Here is a 22,744-nt window from a genome sequence, read left to right as displayed (position 1 = left end):
CTACCCAGCACTTCTGCTCATATTTACCACTGCAAAGGATCGGGCCAACTGACATAAGTCGAGCACTGTGTATCTGCACCACCAGCCGGGGATCTGGTACTCATATGAATGTTACTTTGAAGCTCTAACAAATCAATATGAGGCAAAGATCTGAAGGAAACTTAAAAGAGGTGTTAAAGTAAAAGAACTGGTGGCTTAAGCCCACAATATCTCCCTTTAAATGTGACAGCAGGTTTAGGCTGCAGGATTGGGCCATGTTCCTGCCTTTTAAGATTTTTTCCCCCTGGGTTGCTCTGTCATTAAAATGATTTATGATCAGCTGTTGCCCTGGCGACCTCATAGGATTTCATTAGAAACACTGCAGCTGGTGCTAAATTTAGATTCAGCAAAAGCATGGAAAGGAAGATCTTATTTGAGAATACAGCAAGGATGGGAGAAAGGGGGTGTTAAAAAATTACTCTACTTACTCTGTGCTAGAGTAACACTCTCCCTCCCCCCCCCCCCAGTAGCACACAGGTGATGCAACAACAAATAAAGTATTCTTCCCACAGGGTAGAGCAAGAAAGGTTTGGAGAAATGGATCCGGATCCAAAAGAGAGATGAGTTGTTTACTGATGTCTTTTGCTATGGCTATGCTTTTATCCTGTTGCTATTGGGCTGATACTAATTTGCTTTTATTGATGTTATTTTGTACTTTATGGTTTTATGAAATTTGTTTCCACCACCTTTTTTGAGTGGAAGAGCAGGATAAAGATGGAGCAGGATAAAGAGCAGGATAGAGATGAATTGTCCCATTTGCTAAGCCGAGTCTGCCCTGGTTTATATTTGAATAGGAGACTGCATGTGTGAGCATTGTGAAATATTCCCCAAAGAGGATGGGGCCGCTCTGTGAAGAGAAGTGTTGAGAAGTGTGGCTTGGATGTAAATGGGTGTAAACCTGGTTTTCTTGATTTCTGCCAGCTGTGGATGCCATTCATTTCCAATGGCATATCTATAACTGAGCTGACATGTTCCAAGAAAAAGAGAGACACACACACCAGGCCGCAGAGAAGAGGGGCCATTGAGCCCTGCTCACCTGCTGCCTTACTGAGCCCATGGCATCATTCTACTGCTACCCCGATGGGCTGTGATATCATTAAACCATGCCATGGCTGTCAAACCTTGGCAAATCTTAGCAAGCTGGACATAGCTTGAGGCTACTCCGGGCTTAGTGGCAGCAGGAGCAATGGCAGATGAGCAAGGCTCAGTGAGGCAGCAGATGAGTGGCAGCAGTGACTGCAGAAGCAGTGATGGTGGCAATGCTGGCATGCCAAAAAAAGGGGGACACGAGATGCCACCAACATTGCTCTGCCAATGTCATCATTTCCCTTTTGCTACTGCATAGAACCTTCAGTTAATATGAAAACTGGATGATTTCTAACAGGGGTTAGAGGTCATCTGGGGTACGGAAGTACTTTTTCACACAACACATAATCAACTTTGTGCCACGAGATGTGATGTCAGCCAACAACCTGGATGGCTTTAAGAGGGGTTTTGGTAACTTCATGGAGGAGAGGTCTTTCATCGGCTACTAGTCAGAGGGCAGGATGCCTCTGAGTACCAGTTGCAGGGGAGTAACAGCAGGAGGGAGGGCATGCCCTCAACTCCTACCTGTAGGCTTCCAGTAGCTTCTGGTGGGCCACTGTGTGAAACAGGATGCTGGACTAGATGGGCCTTGGGCCTGATCCAGCAGGGCTGTTCTTATGTTCTTAGGGGTTCCCAACCTGTGGTACTTCAGATGTGGCTGAACCACAGCTCCCATCATCCCCAGCCACAATTTATTGTGGCTGGGGATGATGGGAGCTGTCATTCAGCCACATCTGGAGTACCACAGGTTATAAATGACCTATAATATCCAGCACTCCCCCCCACACACACAAAAAACTAGACACATCTCTAACTGAATGACCATTCTGTTGAAAGCTGTGAGAATGTGAGATACAGGGCTGGTCAGTTGTTTGCTTTTCACACAGAGTACCATAGGATTAGAAAGAGGATTTTTTAGTTATGTCAAGCAGTGCAAGTGAAGAAAGATTTGTTCATTTGTTGGCAATAATCTTTGTGCCAGAGAGCTTTACAGACTGGAGCAGAGCAGACCAATCAGTGCAGGGAAGGACGGAACCATAAACGCAGTGGCAGCACCAGAAAAAAAGGGGGGGCACAATAGGGGTAAAGTGAATTTCAGGAAGGGAGGGTGTGAGCTTTGCCCCACATGTTAGATATCTGGAAAGAGAAATAATGGTATATTTCACACCAATGCTTCCAGTTCTAAACATATGTTCTCTGAGGTAAATCCTATTGATTTTGATGGAGTTAACTTGCAAGTGGCCACCTAATGGCGCAGAGGGGAAATGGCTTGACTAGCAAGCCCGAGGTTGCCAGTTCGAATCCCTGCTGCTATGTTTCCTAGACTATGGGAAACATTTATATAGGGCAGCAGCGATATGGGAAGGTGCTGAAAGGCATCATCTCATACTGCGCAGGAGATGGCAGTGGTAAACTCCTTCTGTATTCTACCAAAAGAAAACCACAGGGCTCTGTGGGTGCCAGGAGTCGACACCGACTCGACAGCACACTTTCCCTTTAACTTACAAGTAAATATGCCTAAGACTGCAGCCATATGTATATGTCCAGTTTCTAATTCAGCAATGGGTCGAGCAATAGAGGCTGGGAGGGAGGGCAAGTTACTTGCCTGGGGATGCTTGCTCTCCCCTGCCCTCACTCTGGGGGCTGCAACTGCATGAGTCCAAACCAACGATGTTTCTCAAGGATGTTATAAGCTTCAAAAATGGCCTCTCTAAAGCAAGCCCTTATCCTCTCCTGTTAGGAGGTGAGGCATGCTTTTATTATTTTCTTTATAGATGGAAGGCTTCCCACCCCAGGAGCAAGCACACTGACTCAGTGCACCTAACACCCCACAACAAGCCCCAAGGGAACATATGGATCCAACGTAATTCCAAATGGCAGCAGAGAAGGTCCAGCAGCATCAGCGCAGGAGGCACAATCCACAATAGCAACTGGAGGCTGGTGGAGGGGACAGGGATCTTGTGCTACCTGATACCTCTCCCTTGAGGGAGCTCCCCACAACGTACATACTTCCAGTTCAGTGCTGCCGTGCTAAATCAGCCATGGGCAAAGCTGACGCCTGGTCACAGCCTAATTTGCCTTGATGGAGGAAGCTGGAGCTAGGAAGGGAAACCTGGGGAGAGAGAAGGTTCAGCTAGCCGGTTGCAACTTTCCAATGTAATGTATCTCACAGGAATCCCTCAGAGATACCTTTTCCCATCTGCTCAGGCACTCTAAGCCAGAGGCAGCTCTGAGCATCTGCATACCGGAGAGCACCCTTGCTGACAGATAAACAGCAAGCTCTCACTTTGTTTCTGTAGCTCCATCTGGGCACTTTCCAGATTGTACACTGCAAAAGGGGTAACATGCTTCAGCTTGGCAGGATCATATTGAAAACGATCCCCAGAATCTCAAGCTCCTGCAATGAGACAATACAGCTATTTTTCTGCAACCGACTTGCAACGTTGTAGCACTATAACGCAAAGATAAAATCCAAAATAAGGCATCGGAAATGTGAACAGCATCTTGCTTTCAGTGCAGGGACTGCAGTGTCACAACACAGGAAAGCATGGAAGCACATTTTGCAGATCCATAATGACACTGTTGCAGGGTTTAATCTGGAAAGCACCCTGGGGAGATAGACAGATGCTCATGATCTCGATGTCTGTTCTGCATGTAAAACATACATGCTCGTACAAACAAATTTCCTTTTGTGCCATTGAAAATCATTAAACTATCAATAGCGTAGATGGCAGGAAAGCTCCTCAAAGTGTTTCTATAATATAACAACTTAACACAAGTGACTGAAAACTCACAGAGAACTGCATTATGATTATTGCACAATTGAGTCAGCCAAACAAGGTCAAGTCTTCTCTACAAACATATGTGCATACCAAAACTGGCATTCAGAAACTTCTGATCTCCTCCTCCTCCTGGAGCTCTTCCAGACTCACCGCCAGCTTTACTGTGGGAGGAGGTGGCTTAAGCTAGGACAAGTTAGGATGAAAGCATATGAAGTGGATATACCTGCATATAAGTGTAAATAAGCATAAATTGGAGTGATCTGGCCTGTTCACATTGCTGCGCCTTCACCTTTGCCTTCCCCGCCTCCTCCTCTTCCTTCACCATGATCACCACCACCACCACTACCTCCTCTTCCTGCCTCCGCTGCCTGCCTCGCACAAGCTCCAGTGAGCAAGCAGGTGGATCGGTTGTTTTCTCATATGTGCAAGAGAAGCAGCAACCCACCCATCCTCTTTCCGGCAAGAGCCAACTGGGAACAGCAACAGGTGCATGAGGAGGAGGAGCAGCACACTACCCATTGCCATCCCCTGTCAGCTCAAGAGGGTGGACAGGTTGTTTCTTCTTTGCTCGGGCGAGAGAGAAAACAACCGATCCACCTGCACTAGCTAGCAGAAGCGCCCCCCCCCCAAGGAGTGAGGAGGTGACAAGGCAGGGGGCAGTGCAGAGGGGCGGGATCTCTCCAAAATGCCAGAGTATCACACACAACCATTTCCAATGCTCTCCCAAAGCGCAACTTTTTTAGGAAGCCTATTCTGCACATTCAGCACAAATTGTCAAGAAAAAAGCCGAATGATGCTGCTGGCTGTGTGAACGGCACCTTGCTGCTACTGTATGGAAGTCACTATAAATCCCTCCCTTGTATGAACTCCCTCTACTCTAATGGTAGTGAACAGGAGTAAATTGCGAATTGGAAAACCTCCTCCTTAAGGATATATATACATTTTCCGACAACTCGAAGTTATCAAGGCAGTTTACATAGCAAAAGAAAAGAGCCGATAGTTCCCTATTGCAACAGTGCTCACAATCTAAAAGAAACACAAAGGAACACTAGTAGCACTAGCCACTGGAAGGAGTGCTGTGTTGCGCTGAGTTGCTCTCCACCCGCTACATATGAGAGCTGCCTCTTTGAAAGGTGCCTCTTTGTACAGTTGACATGTATTAATTGTGCCTTTTTTATTCACGGAATATAGAAGCCTAGTTTCAGTGACTCAGAATTTATGGATAATGCTTCAGCATATTGCTGCTCTGATATCTCCCTTTGCTCTCCTGCACGTATCCTGGAACTGTATTTCCATTCTCTTATAGATGACAAATATTTATATATCACTTTCAACAAAAGTTCCCCCACACATACCCCTCCTGCTCTCCAGACGTAACGCTCTGGAGGCTCTCTGAAGTCAGCGAGACTGCAGAGAGTCTGAGGAGCTGGCTGTGTCGACTTCCGTCTTTCCTGAAGGACAGCCCACTCAGCCAATAGGAACTGGAGAGAGAGAGGAGCTTCCTCCCTCCACTCTGGTTTGAGGCAAAGGCAAACTGCACTCCTAGTTTGGATGTATCTCAGGCACTGCCGAAATACAATTTTGGCGGCATAACCTACTACAAACCGAAGGTAACAAATGGAGTTAGGGGAAGGGAAACCACGGGCCCATTTTTTATTTTAACTCTATTTCCCCAGGTTCAGACATTCAGTTAACAAAACTGGAAGTGAACGGACCTCTGGTTCCGTATTTTGTCTGAACCCAACCATAGAGAAATAAAAATAAAGACGGATCCCTGTCCCCAAAGGGCTGCCAATCTAAAAAGAAATATGATAGACACCAGCAACAGCCACTGGAGGGATGCTGTGCTGGGGCTGGATAAGGCCTTATAAAGCCAGATAAGGTAATTGCTGCAGCTCCCTCTGCTGGAAGGGAGGAATAACTCTTTTAATAATTGATTTATTTAAAACTAGTTGGCAAGGCCCGTCATTGACCAGGCAAAGTCATTTTGCAGAGATTACACTGATAGGAAATTCCAAGAAATTAATTATATGTGATAGAATTTGTTTATAAATGAGCTTGCAAGAGGGAAGTAAAAAAACAGTTTTAAATGTATAAGATTTCTACTTCAAACGTCATTCATTTTATTGAATAATTAGCATACATAGTGAATTTTGATCATAGTAAATTTGAATCAGAAAAAGATCTGCTTCTCTTAGGCATGATATTGTTTTTGAATTATTGATCTGATTATTGTTAAAAATCTGTTGAGAATAATAACAAGTAAAATATTATTATTATATTCAGAATTTGTTCTTTAAAATGCAAACAAATATTATTTAAACCTTTCACCCAGCATATTCTGGTGTAAAAAGTAGTGGCAGCTAATTCAAATGGCTGGATTGTTCATACAAAATTTGGTATCTGTAGGTCATCACGAAGTTTGGCTTTATTTTGCACCAACCAACCAACCTATTCTTCAAATTATATAATAGATGTATAACTTGATCAAACATTACCTCAAAAAACCACAGCAGCTTTAGCAGCTTGAAAATCCTGAAACCCAGCTGCTCCCCAGAAATTCTTTCCAGATTCACAATGCTGCTATTCAGCTTTTTCTTGGCTCTCATGCACAGTTCAAAATCAGATAAGGCAGAACTGGCTGGAGCCCCAGCTGAGCAGTTGGGAGTGAGTTATGTTCCGGATTTTTGGAATAGCTAAGTACCCATCATCAATTCCCATTAAACAACGTCTGCTGCTCACCATCAGCTAAACAGGCAATATAAAACTCAGAGAGGATGCTATTGTACATAACAATGGAAATAAGCATGGCTGTAAAGCAGGGTGCTTTCCAGATTAGACCCTGTAATGGGATCACGAACGTATCTCCAAAGTGTGCTTCCGCACTTCCTGTGTTGTGACACCGCAGTCCCTACTCTGTCAGCAGGGTGCTGTTCACATTTCAGATGTCTTGTTTCAGATTTAATCACTGTGATTTATTGCTCTAACGTTGTATGTCCGGCATTAAAAGGTTGCTGTATTTCCTGGTTGTTAGCTTTTGTGAGACTGCTCCCACTGCTGATGGCTTTGCTATTTACATTTTGAATGTGATTTGCCCGAACCAAAACATTTTGCTGCTGTTGAGCGGGTAACCTGGAAAGCACCCAGTCAATTACCATTGTACCAAAGGAGGTCTGAGGGTGAGGAGTTGAAACATGTCTGTGGGTTAACTTGCTTCTCTTTGGGACGGTGTGTTGGCTGCATTTGGTTTGCTTTTTCTGAATACATTCTAGAAGAGTGGCCAATTTAGTCTATAGTAGCTAAAATGTGTCTAATTAACTGAAGTTACTTTTGAAAAGCAATTGTCTGTTTTTTCAGATGCATCCGGCTGTCTCTGCACTACCTTAGTGGATTTGACCATTGTTGCACAGTGAGGACAGCATTTTGAACCCAGTCTCCTTCATCCATTGTGAATGCATCCTGCATTCATTGCAACCCTTAACATTTTCTGAAAGCATTGTTGTCCCTATTCAGCATGTTCTTGGGAGGTTACACATTGTACAGTTATCCCATACCAACCGCAGTTTCAAGTAGCTGCAAATGGGAAATTGTGGCCAGCTTTACCAACCGTGACCCAAGAAGCTGCGGTTGGTGAGGTATTGAGGGGGTAGTGATTTGGGGGGGGGGGTTCAATCTGCTCATTCCTCTTGGTGACCTTGGTGTCTCTTGTTGATTTAAAGTGCATTTGAGTGATTTGAGGGGTTCAAAAATTTTCAGAGGTTCAATCTGCTCATTCCTCTTGGTGACTCTTGGCAATATTAAGGGTTTGGGGGCTTTTTTTTGGTGAGTTTTGCCTATTTTAAAGCATTTCCCCCCTTTATTCTTAGATGTTTTTGCAATTGCTAACCATGTTTTCCATTCATTTCAATGCCTTGCCAACCACAAATTTGCCCTTTGCAATGCATTGATGCTTCCTCCTTTCCTACATGTTGCAGGTGGGATTGATGAGAGGATTGGGGGAGTTAACACAAACAAGCATCCCCTGTAGATACTGCTGTCTTAGTTGGCTAACAATTTTGAGAAGATATATTTGCAAGGAAAAATAGGCCAGGCAAGTTCAAAACAGTGAAATATAAAGTTGTGTATCTTTTGTAAATATCAGTGAATGAGTACAACTGCATCAATCAGATCACCGAAGAGGCAGGAAAAGGGCTGGAAATACCTGGCTAATACTATCAAGAGATGATGACATTGATGATGACAGTGACATTGCCACTTTTTAATTAGGGATTAAATTTAGCACACAAAAATAGTGGAGTAACTAAGGACCACAGTAAGAAATATTATTTGGTCTTGATTGCACAAACTATTAGCAACATTTCCTAGAACACTTAATAAGAAAATTGGTGGGTATAAATGTCACCCTGATGTATGGCCCCTTAAGTTATAGAAGAAAGAAACACTTTGGAGCTGCATATGCTCAGTGGCTTTTCCTTTCTTTCTTTCATGCACTTCATACATGTGGATAGTGGAGCCCACCAATGCAGGGGCATATCTAGGGTAGGGCAGGCAGGGCACATGCCCCAGGCGCCACTTGAAGGGGGCGCCATTTTTGAAAATTTAAAAAAAATTAAAAATTTTTAAAAATGGCCACCAAAAACAAAATGGCCACTGTGCATGCTCAAATGGCCTCTATGAGGCCCTAGGCCATGCCAGGACTCACAGAGGCCATTTGAGCATGTGTGGCGGCCATCTTGTTTCCAGCGGCCATTTTTTTAAAAAAAGTTATTTTTAAAAATGGCCACCGCACATGCTCAAATGGTCCCTGTGAGGCCCTAGAGGCCAGTTGGTGGGGAACCTTTGCAGACCCCCTCACGGCCCTTAGGAAACCCCCCAAAGGGGCTAATGGTTAAAAAAATTTGAAAACTTTAATACAATATAAGTCATTGTACATATATTCAGATTGGCACTATGTACAGAGAATCAGGGCTTGTGAATACTGAGCTGAAGCTTATGAGCTAGGATTGTATTCATTTGCTCTTACTTTGCTTCTTGTGATAAATGAGTTAAATGTGATGTCTTAATAATATGGCTATTAATGGTGAGTTTGTCTTTGAATCAGTATGAAATCCTTAGTATTAAGCCCCACTAGAAGTTTCTTGCTCTCTTTCTCTCATTTTAATTGTCTTTCTGAAAGACTAGAATATATTCCAAGCAGTGACACAGTTTACTCTGCATATCCTTTAACTATTTTCAGAGTATCTGGGAAAAGTCAAATTCTCCATTTATTTTTAAAACTTATGTAATAGTGATGCTACAATGCATAGTAAAGAATTAGACAGGTACTTCTGTTTAGTTTTCCAAGTACACCTCCACATAGTATTTGGGTATTTTATGAGGCCCAGCATACTGAAATTTGTAGTTTTCCAGCATTTTTTGGTCTGGCTACGTCCACTGCTAAATAGTTTTTGAAAGATTAAAAGATTAACAAGCTTGACTTGTATTTTTCAGCTGATATTATGGTAAAGTTATCTGAAAGATGGGTGTCAAATGTTTAGACATGGGGCGCAATTTCAGTGCTTGCTCTAGGCTCTATTTTCCCTAGATACGCCTCTGCAACAATGAGGCAGCAGCAAGGGGCCTTGTCAGGGTGCGCAAGGTGTGGGGAGGTGGCAAATAGATTTAGAAGGGAGGCTGCAGCATGGTGTCAGAGAACCTTGCAAGGGCACACAAAGTGGTGGCAGACTGCCTTTGTAAGAGATATTGCATGGTAAGTGATACTGTTAAGCTTCCTTTCCGCAGTGCCCATTTTCTTTTTCAAAAAGCTTGGAAATTCAGTCATCTAAAAACCTTCAATTTAAGATGAGAGTTAAGATGGCTTTCCATTTTCATTTATGCTCCAAAAAGCATGGACATTTCAAGTTAAGGTGCCCATCTTAACTTCTGCACCCTATAAGCTGTAAAAACTTTGTAGTTTCATATATTATGCTGCTTTAGAAAAGAGGCTCCATGCACCCACACTTTGCCTTGGTCTTTCAGCTGGAAATTGGACTGAAGAGGGATATATCTAGCCATCAACGTGCAGTTGATGCATCTAGAAATTCAATGTGCCGTTTCCCCAATTACTTGGAGTCCCCTGATTAATTTCTGTCTAGTGCATCTTTACAGGGCACAGTGCGTCCTCAAAATGCTACAGTATACTAAATGGATTACCTGGGAAGGTGCCTTCTTCTGCATGATCCCCACTGCACATTAAGTTCATAGAGAAAGGCCCATCTTCGGATGCTGCCAGCTCATCTGGCAGGTGACTCGGGAACAGGCCTTTTCTGTAGTCGCTCCTGGGCTATGGAATGCGCTCCCTATAGATGTTTGTGTTTTAACATCTTTAAAGGTAAAGTGTGTCATCGAGTCAATGTCAACTCCTGGCAACCACAGAGCCCTGTGGTTGACTTTGGTAGAATACAGGAGGGGTTCACAATGGCCATCTCCTGCACAGTATGAGATGATGCCATTCAGCATCTTCCTATATCACTGCTGCCTGATATACCGTAGGTGTTTCTGGGAAACATAACATCTTTACCAGTCTTTAAAAGAGCCCTTAAGACACATTTTTAAAGCCAGGCTTTTAGTAATCTTTGAATGCTTTTAATTGTTTAACAGTTTGTTTTATTTTGTTTTTGTTGTGTTTATTTTTGTGAACCTCCTAGAGCCTTTGGAGTCAGGCGGTATATAAATTAAATTAAATTAAATTAGTAAATAAAATGTCCAGTCAGAAATTCAAGATGTCCCCAGTCCAGCCACAATAACTTCCTACAGATATACCTGATGATTTTCTGTTTGATGCAATGCTACAAAGTACATTTATTTACCCAAATATTATGTAGTGTAGCAGGGCTTTGGACCTTTACACATTACTTGTGAGGGGACCCCATGCCCTTATGACAACTTTGCATCCTTACTTGTAAGTAGATAGTCTTACTTGTGTGTAGGCCTTCTGTTCTTACTTGCCAGTAGACCTGAACAGTGAACTTACTTGTGAATTGATATCACATCTTTTGTGAGAGGCCTTATTGGCCTTCCTCGTGCATTTACTCTTAAATTAGACAGTACACCCTTGCTTTGAGTAGCCCTCAACCATATGTGGAAACATCACCCTTACTACTACTAGTAGTAGTAGTAGTAGTAGTCTACCCTTGAGAAAGGATGCAAGGTTTACTTCTGAGGAAGTTTGCAGGTATGTTTGCAGGTCTACTCATAAGTAAGGGTACTGTGTACGCATGAGTGAAAGTGGGATGTTATTAGTGAGTAAGGATGTATCACTACTCATGAATAGACAGTAAGCCTTACTGATGAATAGGCCCTCTGTGTTGCATGTAAGTTTGGAACTACTCATAATAATGCAAGATATACTTATGAGTAAGTAAGAGGTCTACTCATAACCAAGAATGCAAGGTGTTCTCAGAAGGAAGGTTGTCGGTCTGCTCACAAATAAGGGCATGCTGTGCATGTGTGAGTAGGAGTGAGATCTATGTGAAATGAGGCATGAAGCCTCATTTCTAAAGCATCATCATAAATAAATTAATAGAAATAATAATAAACGATTTTATTTTAAAAATTGTTCTCTGGGCGGCTCACAACACATTAAAACATCCAATAAAAACACTGTAGAAACCAGCCTCCCCTCCCTCTAAAAGGTTAACTGGAAATGAACCCTTGTCTTGACTGACAGGCTGGCTGCAGGAGGATAACTGTAAAGCCTGGGAAGACAGGATTACAGGAGGCTTGAAGTCCCATCAGGAGTTTGGTGAGTTCAAGGAAAAGGGAAGTTTAGTCTAGGGGAAAGTTTGTTTAGCCAAACTTTGCATTAGGGATGTTATATTTCTTTGGTGTGTGTGCTTTGCATATTCTGGATACTGTTCTATTATAGTTTACCTGCAATGTAATTGAAATAAGAAACACTAGCCTACGTTCAATACACCAAGGGCATTGCAAAAGCTTCTGTAAACATTTAAGTGTGCATTAAGACAACCTACTACTACTACTACTACTACTACTGTTATTTCTATCCCGCTCTTCAACCAAAGTTCACAAAGCAGCTTACAAAGAAAAATACATAAATAAAATGGAGGGCTCACAATCTAAAAAGAAACATAAGGCAGATACCAGCAACAGCCACTGGAGGGATGCTGTGCTGGGACAAGTTGCTCTCCCCCAGCTAAATCTTAGAGAATCACCACTTTAGAAGGTGCCTCTTTGCTCAATTAGCAGGTACTGGGAAAGAAACCACAATGGCCTCCTTACCCTCTTCAGCACATGAAACACTTGCTTCATGTCAGAAATAAAGCATCTAGCCAGTGCTAAGCAAGTGTTTTGTGGACTGGGGAGGGCAGAGGCTGCTATGCGTTCCTTCCCAGTGTGCCCCTATGTGCCTGGCCTCCGTAGCGGGGGAAGTATGGTGGTGGTGGTGGCGGCGCGGCGGTGGCAAGTAGGAGAAACACTGTGGTGGCCTGCCCCGGACCACTGCCCGGCTTGCTATGCACCTGCAGGACTGGAACAGTAATGCCCACAGAAAATGGAAAGGTGTGAGCAGGGTGAAACTCCTCCTCCCCACCCCACTTATGCTTCCCACTGAGAAAAGGTAATTGCCCCACCTACATCTCCTAAGGAGACTCATTGAAAGTGTCTCAGACTTCTAGGGGATGAGGTGGGCTCCTGGCCCTTCTTGAACTCCAGAATGACTGGTACACCCCCCAAAAGGTCAGCCTCAGGAACAGCCAGGGGAGGAGGTTAGCTTGTCACCTGAGTCCTCCTCCTGGCTTGCTGCATTCAGCCAGTTCCCTCTCCCAGAGAACTCTTGGCTCCTATACTCAGAAGCAGCTCCTCCTCTTCAGCTGCCTTGTCTAGACTTTAAATACCCCAGTGCAGAGCTGACAGGGCTTAAAGCCTACTTCCAGCCCCACCCACTTCCTCACCTTGCTTCCCGTTTCCTGCCACACCCAATCTATCTGTCTCTCTGGAGTTGTTTCCTGCAGCTCTCCCTGCCTTGCTCTCTCAACCCTACTGGGATCCAACCAACCTGGACTCTTATCATCCCTAATGCCCCCTGAAGGAAATGAAAGCCCCACATGAGGGATGCCACACCCTTCTCTAGACTCTACAGGGCCACATAGGTAACCAGGTAACATGGCATCCTGACAAAGTGTCTATATACTGCAATCTAGTGCACACAAAAACTCCTCGCACATTCAACACAGCAAAATGGTTTTTTAAAAAAAAAAAAATCTAACTTTTCAATTGATTTGGGGGATATTTGTAGAAATGTATAGAAGGGCACATACCTCATTTATACAGGCTACAACATTCCCCATGGAAATCAACATTGAAGCTGGTACAATTTACCATCTAGACAAGCTCTTTCTGTGCAGAAGTTATAGACAGAGACTAATGTCTATTTGGATATTACATTATTATTGCTAAGTATATAAAAAAAGATGAATAGTGCAACAGTGAGATTTTAGGGACTGGTAAGGGGAATTATTTATGTGGGATATATGTGTAAGAGATTTTGAGATCAGAAAAGTATACTATAATTATTACTAGTATTAACTGTGTATAGTTTTCTTTGCCCCTGTGTCTGCTTTAATATTAATTTATTTAATTTAAAGCCTAGCAGGAAGAAAGAGCAGATTCCTCTCCAAAGGTGTTCTCTCTAGCCCCTTGGTTATCCTTCCTAAACCAAAAGACCTCACAGAAATACACAGTCATGTGCTAAAATTAGATCAGTATCCTGCCCCCATCTGTGTATAGGTTGATAACAGGCTGCCTATTTGTGAATGCACATAGGAGGCCCAGGTGGAGATTGGTGCATCGCTTGACTCCACCTCCTGAGGATTAGCCCCTCATAGAGCAACAGTCCCAGCTTTGACCTGATTCTTTTACTGTGGTTTAGAGATGAAGCAAACTAGGGGAACAGCTAGGCTTAAAGTCTTTGTGTGCAGCAAGACCAGAATACAGTTGAATATACTTGATCAAAGCAGATTTTATCTCAACAACCAATTCTCTGCTTTGCAAATGGCCTGTTTGGAAGATACCTTACCGGAGGTGTTGTCTGGTATATTTGGAGCTTGTGTAGAGCTGCTGTTTTGATGAATACCCGCCCCGCCCCATCCCACCCCCGCCCACACACACACACACGATAAAGGGATGCGCTAGGAGAAGGGATATGTTTGGAGGGCATTGGGATATCCACGGAGGACACCATGACAGATGTTCTTGGTGCACCCCCTTCCTAATTGCATGGGCCAGTAAGGTATTGTCCAAACTGGTCCACAATCTCTGTCTGGCCAATGTCGAATATAATACCCTTCCCTTCTGTAACTGAAATGAATGTGAAGCAATTCATCAGTCAGAAAGCCTAAACCAAAATCCTTCATCTTAATCTGCTTGTTTAATGGCTGTGCCTTTCTTTTGATGTGCAGTAGAGGTGGAAGGGGAGCCCTGAGCATTGGGTTGCTTGTTGATGGATCAGGCTGGGTCACAACAACTGTTCCTGAAAAAAATGTGGGTAGGGTATAAACATTTACCTCTGAAAAATGCTTTTCCAGGGCACTGGCACCAGCACTGTAGAATCCATTCAGACTTCAAGCCACCTGGCTTTTCCCAGAAAGCATTTGTACTAATCTGATCTATATGGCTTTTGAATCTTGTTTATAATTGATATATTTTCCTGCTATTTTGTGTTCTTTTCAGCATTAATGCTGTTGTGTTTTGATCGCCTTAGGGATTTGGAGGCATTGTTTTTAATGTTGCTAGCCACTTTGAGTTACTTCTTTTAATAAGATAAAATGGGACACGACATTTCAAAATAAATACATACATGCAAATTAGGGTCAGTTAACCATCAACTGAATCAAGTGGTAGCCTGCTCCTAAATTGTACTTTTCCAGGCTGCTAGGCTGTTCATTTCAGCTGTTCCACCTCAGGCAATGAATTTTGAACATAATTTAGGGGTGGTAAATTTTGGGGAAATGTCCAAAATAGACCATCTGTTGGCTCTTATCTCACCAGCTTCAGCATCCTGAGACACCAGGGGAAACAACCCGAAAACCGTGCCATGCATTCACATTGCACGCAGGCCCTATGGATAAGACCGAGATATGTTTTGTGATCTTCAAAAATCTCCAGAAATATTAGTTATCAAGATGATCCCATGATCCTCCACTCTCTGAGGCTCACACCTTCCTTGAGACAGGCTTTGAAGGCATAGGAGCTTTGATTGCTTCTAAGCAACAATAACTTGAAAAGGATGTCAGCGGCAACGCCTTGGTGACCTTTCAAGACTCCGAGTGGCAGGCTTAGCATGTTATTATCAAGATTAAGCTAACCCAGCTGGTGTGCCTCAGTTCAGCAATGGCCTATGCTCCACACAGGGCTTTGTGCTGATGACAATTTTGATTTTCATGCTTGCATTTGCAGCTTCACCCTCCTGAGGAGAGACTCGGCTATGCAGATAAGCCTCAAGTCAGTTCTGCACAGCTGGGCTTGAAGGTAGGTAAGCTGCCCCAACAGTGTTGCCTGCAAATTTCCTGTCACTGAGCTCAAGACTTTCCCACCTCAAACGGAGACCACAGACGGAGATAACAAGAGAGTAAATATAGAAGGAAATTTAAAAAAAAAAAAAAACAGACAGGCACAGGAAGTGGGGAGGCTATTTATTGAAACAAAGGCAGTTATTTCTGTCAGGCGGGGCCTAGCTTTAAGCAAGAGCTACAGCAATATTATTACCCAGCCCTGGCTCTTATCTGGGTGTTATGTACCAGATACTGAGCTGCTGTAAGGAAGCAGGAACTTGAATGGCTTTAGCTCATTAGCACCTGCCACGTGCCCCATTGAGACTGGTGGGGTCCTGTTGTACACAATAGGGATATTGGGCCCCTTGTTTTGGAGTACTTTGTTTACAATGCTTTCTCAGCGTTCAAACCTTTGCTGTGTGGATTGCAGCTTGAAAAAAATGCACTCCTGGATGTTTTATTTTGGGGATACAATATGGGTGAGCAAGCACTGCATAGTTGGTAATCCCATTGTAAAAATCAAGTAACTTTCATGTTTTGGATATTAGTAAATTATTTTCATTAGCTAGCCAGTTAATGTTACATAAGTAAAGCGTATCAAACTGACAGTCAACTCTACAGTCAACTTGACAATCAGTAAGCTCTTTTCCAGTGAGACACATGCATACACACACACCCCTGGCTCAAAGTTTTGATGGGTTCTGGGTTTTGATGGCAGTCCCTATACAGGGACCCCGCTCAGCACCAGTCTCTATGTAGCTGCTGGGCCTTCCATATCATTCAGATTCTGAAGGCCAAGATCTTCTTAGGGCCAACCTTTAGATTACATTAAGCAGCTCTTTGCTTTTTATTCTCTAAATAGCAGCTGCAGTAGGGGCTTGATCTGAATTAGGACCATGACATGGGGAGAGGGACTTCAATCCTTTGCCCCCACCAGGGGCTCAGTCCAGATTGGCCCCTGCTATTTGCCCTTGGAGAAAAGCTCCCTGTGGCGGGGCAAAGGTTCAAAGATGCTTCTCCCCAACAACACAGTCCTGTTTGTAATTTTTTAAGATTTCTCATGCCATATACACAAATAATATAATCATAGGACACTATTAATTCATATTTAAACATCAGAAAATTAGAGGAAAGTACTTCCATCTATATATTTATTTCTCCTAAGAGTACCCATTGCTAATCCCATGTGGCAGCTCTCGCAAAAGTTTGCAAGCAGCTGCTGATTAGTGACGGGGACGGGGAGAAAATAGGGATGCTGGCTGGCAGGAGCAGGCAGCGGGAGCCAGAAACCGTGAGGGGAGCAGCGGGCTGCTCCTACTAGTGGTTGGCCAGCGAGAGCAGGCGATGGCGGCAAGCCGGCCACCGAGAATTGGAGGGAGGGAGGGAGGGAGGAGGGGGCAGGCTGGCTTTCTGGCCAGTCTGCCATCCAGAAACTGTGGGCTGTGGAAGAGAAGCAGGCCAGGCAGGGTTGTGGGGAGAAGTGTGCCTGGCTCTGCACCCAGCCCAGCTAATTATGGATTAAAACAGAACTGAAATTGAATTGCTTTCACAGAATTCTACAAATAATGTCAACTTCCCGCCTTTGTCTGTTTTCACAAATTCTTACCCCAAAAAATGTTAATTTGGCCATTAACACAAGGGCGCTTTCCAGATTAGATGCTGCAGCGGGGTCACGGCATATCAAGCAGCCAACGGGGTCACGGCATATCAAGTCAACGGGGTCACGGAAGCACAGGGTAGTGTGCTTCCACGCTTCCTGTGTTGTGACTCCACAGTCGCTACACTGACAGCAGGGTGCCGTTCATATTTCCAATGCCTTGTTTCGAATCTAATCACTGCGATGTAATGCTATAATGTCATATATCCGGCATAAAAATGTTGCTGTTTTTTCGGGTTCTTAGTTTTCGTGAGACTGCTCCCCCTGCTGGGCGCTTTGCAATTTACGTTTTGAACGTGATTTGCCTGAACGGAAGCATTGTGCCGCTGTTGAGCGGCTAAATTTGGAAAGCGCCCAGATCCAATATCTTTTGAAACCAATTCTTTTATGTTTGTAATTGTCCACTGGTTGCAGGGTTTGGCAGACGGAATTCTTACTGCAGTGATTCCATGCATCCATGCAAAAGGATTCTAACTCCTTTTATTTGTCTAAGATTGTTCCATCAATATGTGTTAAAGCTAGTAAAAGGTCTAAATAAATTTAACATCCCACAAGTGACTCCTCATGTATCTTATGTGTCTCTTACTTTATCTTTAGGTACCTTTCTCCAAAATTGTTTAATTATTGGGCATCCCTACCAAATATGAAAAGTGTCAACACAGCTCTTTTGACTTACCCAATATCAAGGATTATATTGATTATTATGTTATTTAGCACAACCAGAGTAATATACCACAGAGTTGCTAAAGGCCTGTCCCAGGACCATCACTCCTCCCAGATGCCCATCAGAATATTCTCCCCAATCACTTAAGCCCAGTGGGTCACGTCTTTTGCTTTTCCAAATTCAGTTTCCAACTGGGAAAAGCAAATTATAATTTTTTCATAATACATGTTTGCTATCTTGTACCAATATATATTCAAAAAGAGACTTGCCTGAGATTATTTCCCCTGGGAGGAAAGCTCCCTGTGGTGCGAGCAAAAGATTAAAGGCCCCCTGCCCCCATGCCATGGTTCTGATTTGAATCACCCTTAGCTGAGATGTAGAGAATAAAAACTATGGGCTGATATGAATGATTTGTCTGCCAGACCTATCAGTCCTGTGTGGGAGGAGTATGGATGCACACATCTTTCCCCCTTCGATCCAATGTGGCATCCTACTATCACCTAATTGCTCCCAGCGTGATTAGACAATGGCAGGACTATGCACTTGATGGTCGGGATGTACGGACCCACACTCCTCCTTCACGTGATTGAGGGGGAGAGTGGTCCAATGATATCAAGGCTAAGTATATGCCAATATACGCGTAACGTGTCATTTAGTTCATAAACAGAGCCCCCCCGCCCGTGCTTTTGGGCATGTTTTTTTTCCAGCTTCCACGCAGAGTTTTCTTAGGCTTCAGACATCACTCTCCAGTTAACAGTTTTTCAGGTGTCATTTCCCACTCACTCTCTATGCTATGTTCAATGCGTATGTAGTCTGCGTACAGTGTGTGCACATACAGAAGGAAGCCGGCTAGCCTGGCAATTGTTCAAGCTGCTTGTGTGGTAGCTGGCACTTGACCCCTTCCCTCATATAGCTGCAGCACATGTGTGCACACTTGATTTTAAAAAAGAAAAGAAAATCAGTCTAAGAGGAATACAACCATCTTTGCCTCCTACATATCTAGCACATGTGCACAGATTATTCTTACGTTCAGTGCATATTCAGTAGTATACTTTCTATCTGTATCCTACATTTGAGGGGGACTGTACCCAGGTTAAATTGTAAATGCAATTTGGTACGGTTATAGGGACACCTCTGCAGCGTAGTTTGTGATGAAGTCATCCACCCCAATTCCAGATGGCAGATGCGTGACCATTTGAGGTGCAAGTGGGCTAAGTTGTGAACTGCCTAATTGATTTGGACCAAATTTAGTGCAGTTCTAGTGACACGTAGGAACACCTCAATGGTGTAGTTTGTGGTGATGTCATCCACCCCAATTCAAGATGCCGGATGCATGAATGTTTGAAGTGGAAGTGAGCTAACATGTGAAGATAGTAATTCTCAAATCAGATTATAATGTACATAGGAACAGCCCTGCTAGATTGGTCCCAAGGCCTACCTAGTCCAGCATCCTGTTTCACACAGTTGCCCGCCAGATGCCTCTGGGGAGCCCTCAGGCAAGAGGTGGGGGTATGTTCCTCTATTAACTGCTATTGAGAGGGATTGTGACTCTGAGGCTGGAGGTGGCCCATAGCCACCAGACTAGTAGCCATTGATAGACGTGTCCTCCATGAATTTGTCTTTTAAAGCCATCCAAACTAATGGCCATTACCACATCCCATGGCAGAGCATTGCATAGATTAATTATGCCCTATGTGAAAAGGAAAATAGACAGGTTAGTTCTTGCTAGAACTTCTTGTATTTTTAATTAAATGCACACGTGTGCTGCAGCTATGTGGGGGAAGGGGACAAGCAATTTGAACAATTGCCAGGCTAGCCTGCTTGCTTCTGATTGCCAAGTAGGTCTACTGTGGTGGTCGCAGGAGCCCAGTGCCCAGCCTGCCCAGCCTGATCTCCACAATCTCTGGACAGTGAATGGGCAATGGAGACCACAGACAGACAGAGCAGGGTGCCTTTGGCCTCAGGCAGGTTTCCCAGCCAGACTGTTTCCATGAGGTAAAACTATTCCTTGTGTGCATAAGGCAAGTTCACTACCCAACACAAAGCAGGCCATCCCAGCAGAGCCGGCCCACAGACCCAGACCCACCTTCCTGTTTGCCTGCCTGCCACTGTTTGCCCATTCAGATGGGTGGCCATTAGGCCAGGTATTGGAACAGGACAAGGATGGGAGACAGCAGAGATGAAGAGAAGGCTAATGTTCTGCAGGCTGAAGGAGCAGCAGGCAGTTCAGGGCCGGCAGGTAGGGGTGTGTGTGAATGAGTGAGTGAATGAGAGAGAGAGAGAGAGAGTGTGTGTGTGTGTGTGTGTCTTGTGCGTTAGAGAACAAGAACAAGGGGGTGTCCTCAGGTCTCTGCTTCTTGTGTGTCATCTGCACACCTGACAGGGTGTGCAATAGTGTTACTTCTTTGTGTGAGGTGGGGTAACTTTTTTTAAAAAAAATTCCTAAATGCTTAATTTACACATAATCCATGTATGTGACTTGACCTGTAATTTGATGCTTGGTTTACTTTTTTGAGCCATGTGCTCTGTATGGTATCTGCTTTGCATCTGTTCTATTCTGAGTCCTCTGCCATGGGTGTGTTCATTGGCCTTGGGACTGGGCTGAGTTTCAGTGTTTTACCCTCTGTAAAATGGGTAAATGGTTTCTAGAATGTCTTCGATATGCTCAGTTCCTCAACTGTATGCTGTACGTGTGACTTAACCAAAGTGTATGCGGCTTGATACACACTCTGCCCTGCAAGTGCTTTATTAGTTCCTCCATTCTAGTTGTGGCACAGCTATAGTCTGAATTGTGTCATGATGTGAGGGGGTCTAATTTGTATGAATTGTATGCTTGGTGCTAGGGAACTAGAAAGAGCATGCAGGGATAGGGCTGTAGCTCGGTGATGGAGCATATGCTTTGCATGCCGAAGGTGTTTATTCCAGTAGGGCTGGGATAGACCCCTCTCTGAAACTCTGGAAAGTCACTGCCAGTCACCATAGGCAATATTGAGCTAGATGCACCAGTGATCTCACTCTGTATAAGGCAGCTTCCTATGTTCCTAGTGAGCAGGTGAGCAGACAGCTTTTGCACTGGACTCTGCCCCCCTGCCAGAAAGCACTGGTCTCTTCCCTGATCTGGCTCAAGCTTTGTCCCCCAAGTATTATAATATTTTATTGCAGGAGGTAGCAACTCTGTCTCTGACATTTTTCGTTGCCATGGCAACCAGAATCAATGAGCTGTCTGCCTTTTTCCTTGGGTTAACACACTCCTCACGCAAGGTTGAGGTTGCCCACTCCTCACACAAGCTTAATTGCAATATATTTCTGGCATCCCGGCACATCTATTGCCTTTCTCCCTCATTCTAGAGTACAACTTTTTTATTGAGGGTTGCCACTTCTCCTTTTTGGCATGGTTCCTGTGCCTTTCACAGCTCTGTGGCAGGCAGATCTTCAGCAGGAGCTTTTACAGGCTTTACCGCAGGTTTACAGTGAGGCTTTGCTACGAGTTAGAATTTGCCACACAAAAAAACCTGATGCAAAAAATGGGGTTATTTACCCCGGCCATATACTGGGATAGGTCATAACATACAATGAAAAACCCGAATCATGTGTGAAGTGCCCCCAGTATCTCACACGGACTTCGGCACAAATCTGGTCAATGTTCATTCCGGTGGAGAAGCGAGCTAAAAGCTCCATCTGAGAATGCTCCAGGTGAAGCTATCCCGTCACAGCCTCATATTTATGCTGGTGAATCATTTCCTGTTGTGTTCCTTTATGTCCTGCCATATTTTTGCTAAAGGCACAGAAACCTTGCAAGAAAAAGGAAGAACTGTGATACTGTTACCTACTCAGTCAGTGAGATTCAAAATCAGCATGGGAAGAGAGAGCCTTTTTCCATAATAGAAATTATGGCATCTCTATTTCCATCCCTTAATTTTCAACACCAATCTCCTCTAAAGGACTCATTCCCTAACCGTGCTTAGGAAAGCATTTCCAGGAGAAGTAATAGGTTCTGTTGCATAGACTCCACATCTGCTTTTCTCTAGAAACAATTTAGTCTCTCATCATTTAGGTCCAGGAGCGTAGCTAGGAGAGAGGGGGCCTGTGTTCATCCCTCTCTCTGGCGGCCCCCCAGAGTGAGGGCGATAATGAAGAAAATAGGGAGGTATGGAGCTGGAGGGCCCTCAGGAGCTGGGGGCCCATGTTCTTTGAACCCTTTCGCTCAATTATAGCTACGCCCCTGTTTAGGTCAAGTTCTCTCTCCACTTTGGACACACCCTCAGTGGGCTTCTGTCCATGCTGTAAAAATAAACAGGGACTATAGTTTTTGTGGCCAGATAGGGCCTAATCTCCCTGTTAAGAGAGGCCAGTGAGCAGCTCTAGGACCCTGTAGGATAGAGAGAGAAGCTTGGTAAAGCAAATTTCAAGCAACTTAAGAGACGTGACGCAGAGAACCACATCAGGAGAGAAAAAGCACTCTGTCTTCCTCCCCATCCCCTCCCCTTGCCCACAGCAGATAGCAGAAGTGTCAGGGGAAGGACACAAAATATGCTATCTGTATATGGTCGGATGAGGAGGAACATGCTGATGAGATTCAAGCATCTAACCTTTATTCCATTGGCGTTGGTGGGGATGTGGGGTGAGTAGTACCCAAAAGGCTCTTGCATGCAAGGAGAGGTTCAAATCTCAGCTGAGCCATGAACTCACTGGGTTGGTGAAGGCACGCCACTTTCTCTTAGGCAAACCACCTCTCTGTCAGCCTTCAGCCCCAGTCCTGCTCCTGATCTGTGCGGATGGCCCATCATCATGGCCCATTTAGAATCAGGGTTATTAAGATAGTGTACATGAAGCACTTGGGGTGCTTAGGAAAAATGCTAAAGAAATACCAAGTAGTTTTATGCTGCAGCTCTAGCTTATTCAGAAATGCCCTGCCCTTTGGAGGGTTGTATGGTGACGGCATGTCAACAGAGCTTCATCAGGCAAC

The 22,744-nt window shown here is 44.2% G+C and overlaps 1 protein-coding gene across 5 annotated transcripts in view; it reads left to right on the top strand.

The window, feature by feature from the left end:
• Window positions 1-5,404: 5,404 nt before the first annotated feature.
• Window positions 5,405-22,744, top strand: part of CD5 (CD5 molecule) — a 38,724-nt gene continuing 21,384 nt past the window's right edge. Inside the window, exons 1-3 of one of the 5 annotated variants that reach the window (XM_053283238.1) lie at window positions 5,421-5,518; window positions 11,617-11,691; window positions 15,363-15,434. Coding sequence is in view for 1 of the 5 variants with exons in the window: in XM_053283236.1 (XP_053139211.1) it covers window positions 22,309-22,399 (91 nt within the window). In the remaining 4 variants the exon portion in view is untranslated. Of the gene's footprint in view, window positions 5,519-11,616; window positions 11,692-14,880; window positions 15,435-20,118; window positions 20,193-22,298; window positions 22,400-22,744 lie in introns of those variants that run through there. The other 4 variants (XM_053283239.1, XM_053283237.1, XM_053283240.1 and 1 more) reach the window with 4 other exon arrangements.

The sequence above is a fragment of the Hemicordylus capensis genome, chromosome 1, assembly GCF_027244095.1.
Source record: "Hemicordylus capensis ecotype Gifberg chromosome 1, rHemCap1.1.pri, whole genome shotgun sequence".
Classification (NCBI taxonomy): domain Eukaryota; kingdom Metazoa; phylum Chordata; class Lepidosauria; order Squamata; family Cordylidae; genus Hemicordylus; species Hemicordylus capensis.
This window is presented reverse-complemented; position numbering and strand designations above follow the sequence as displayed.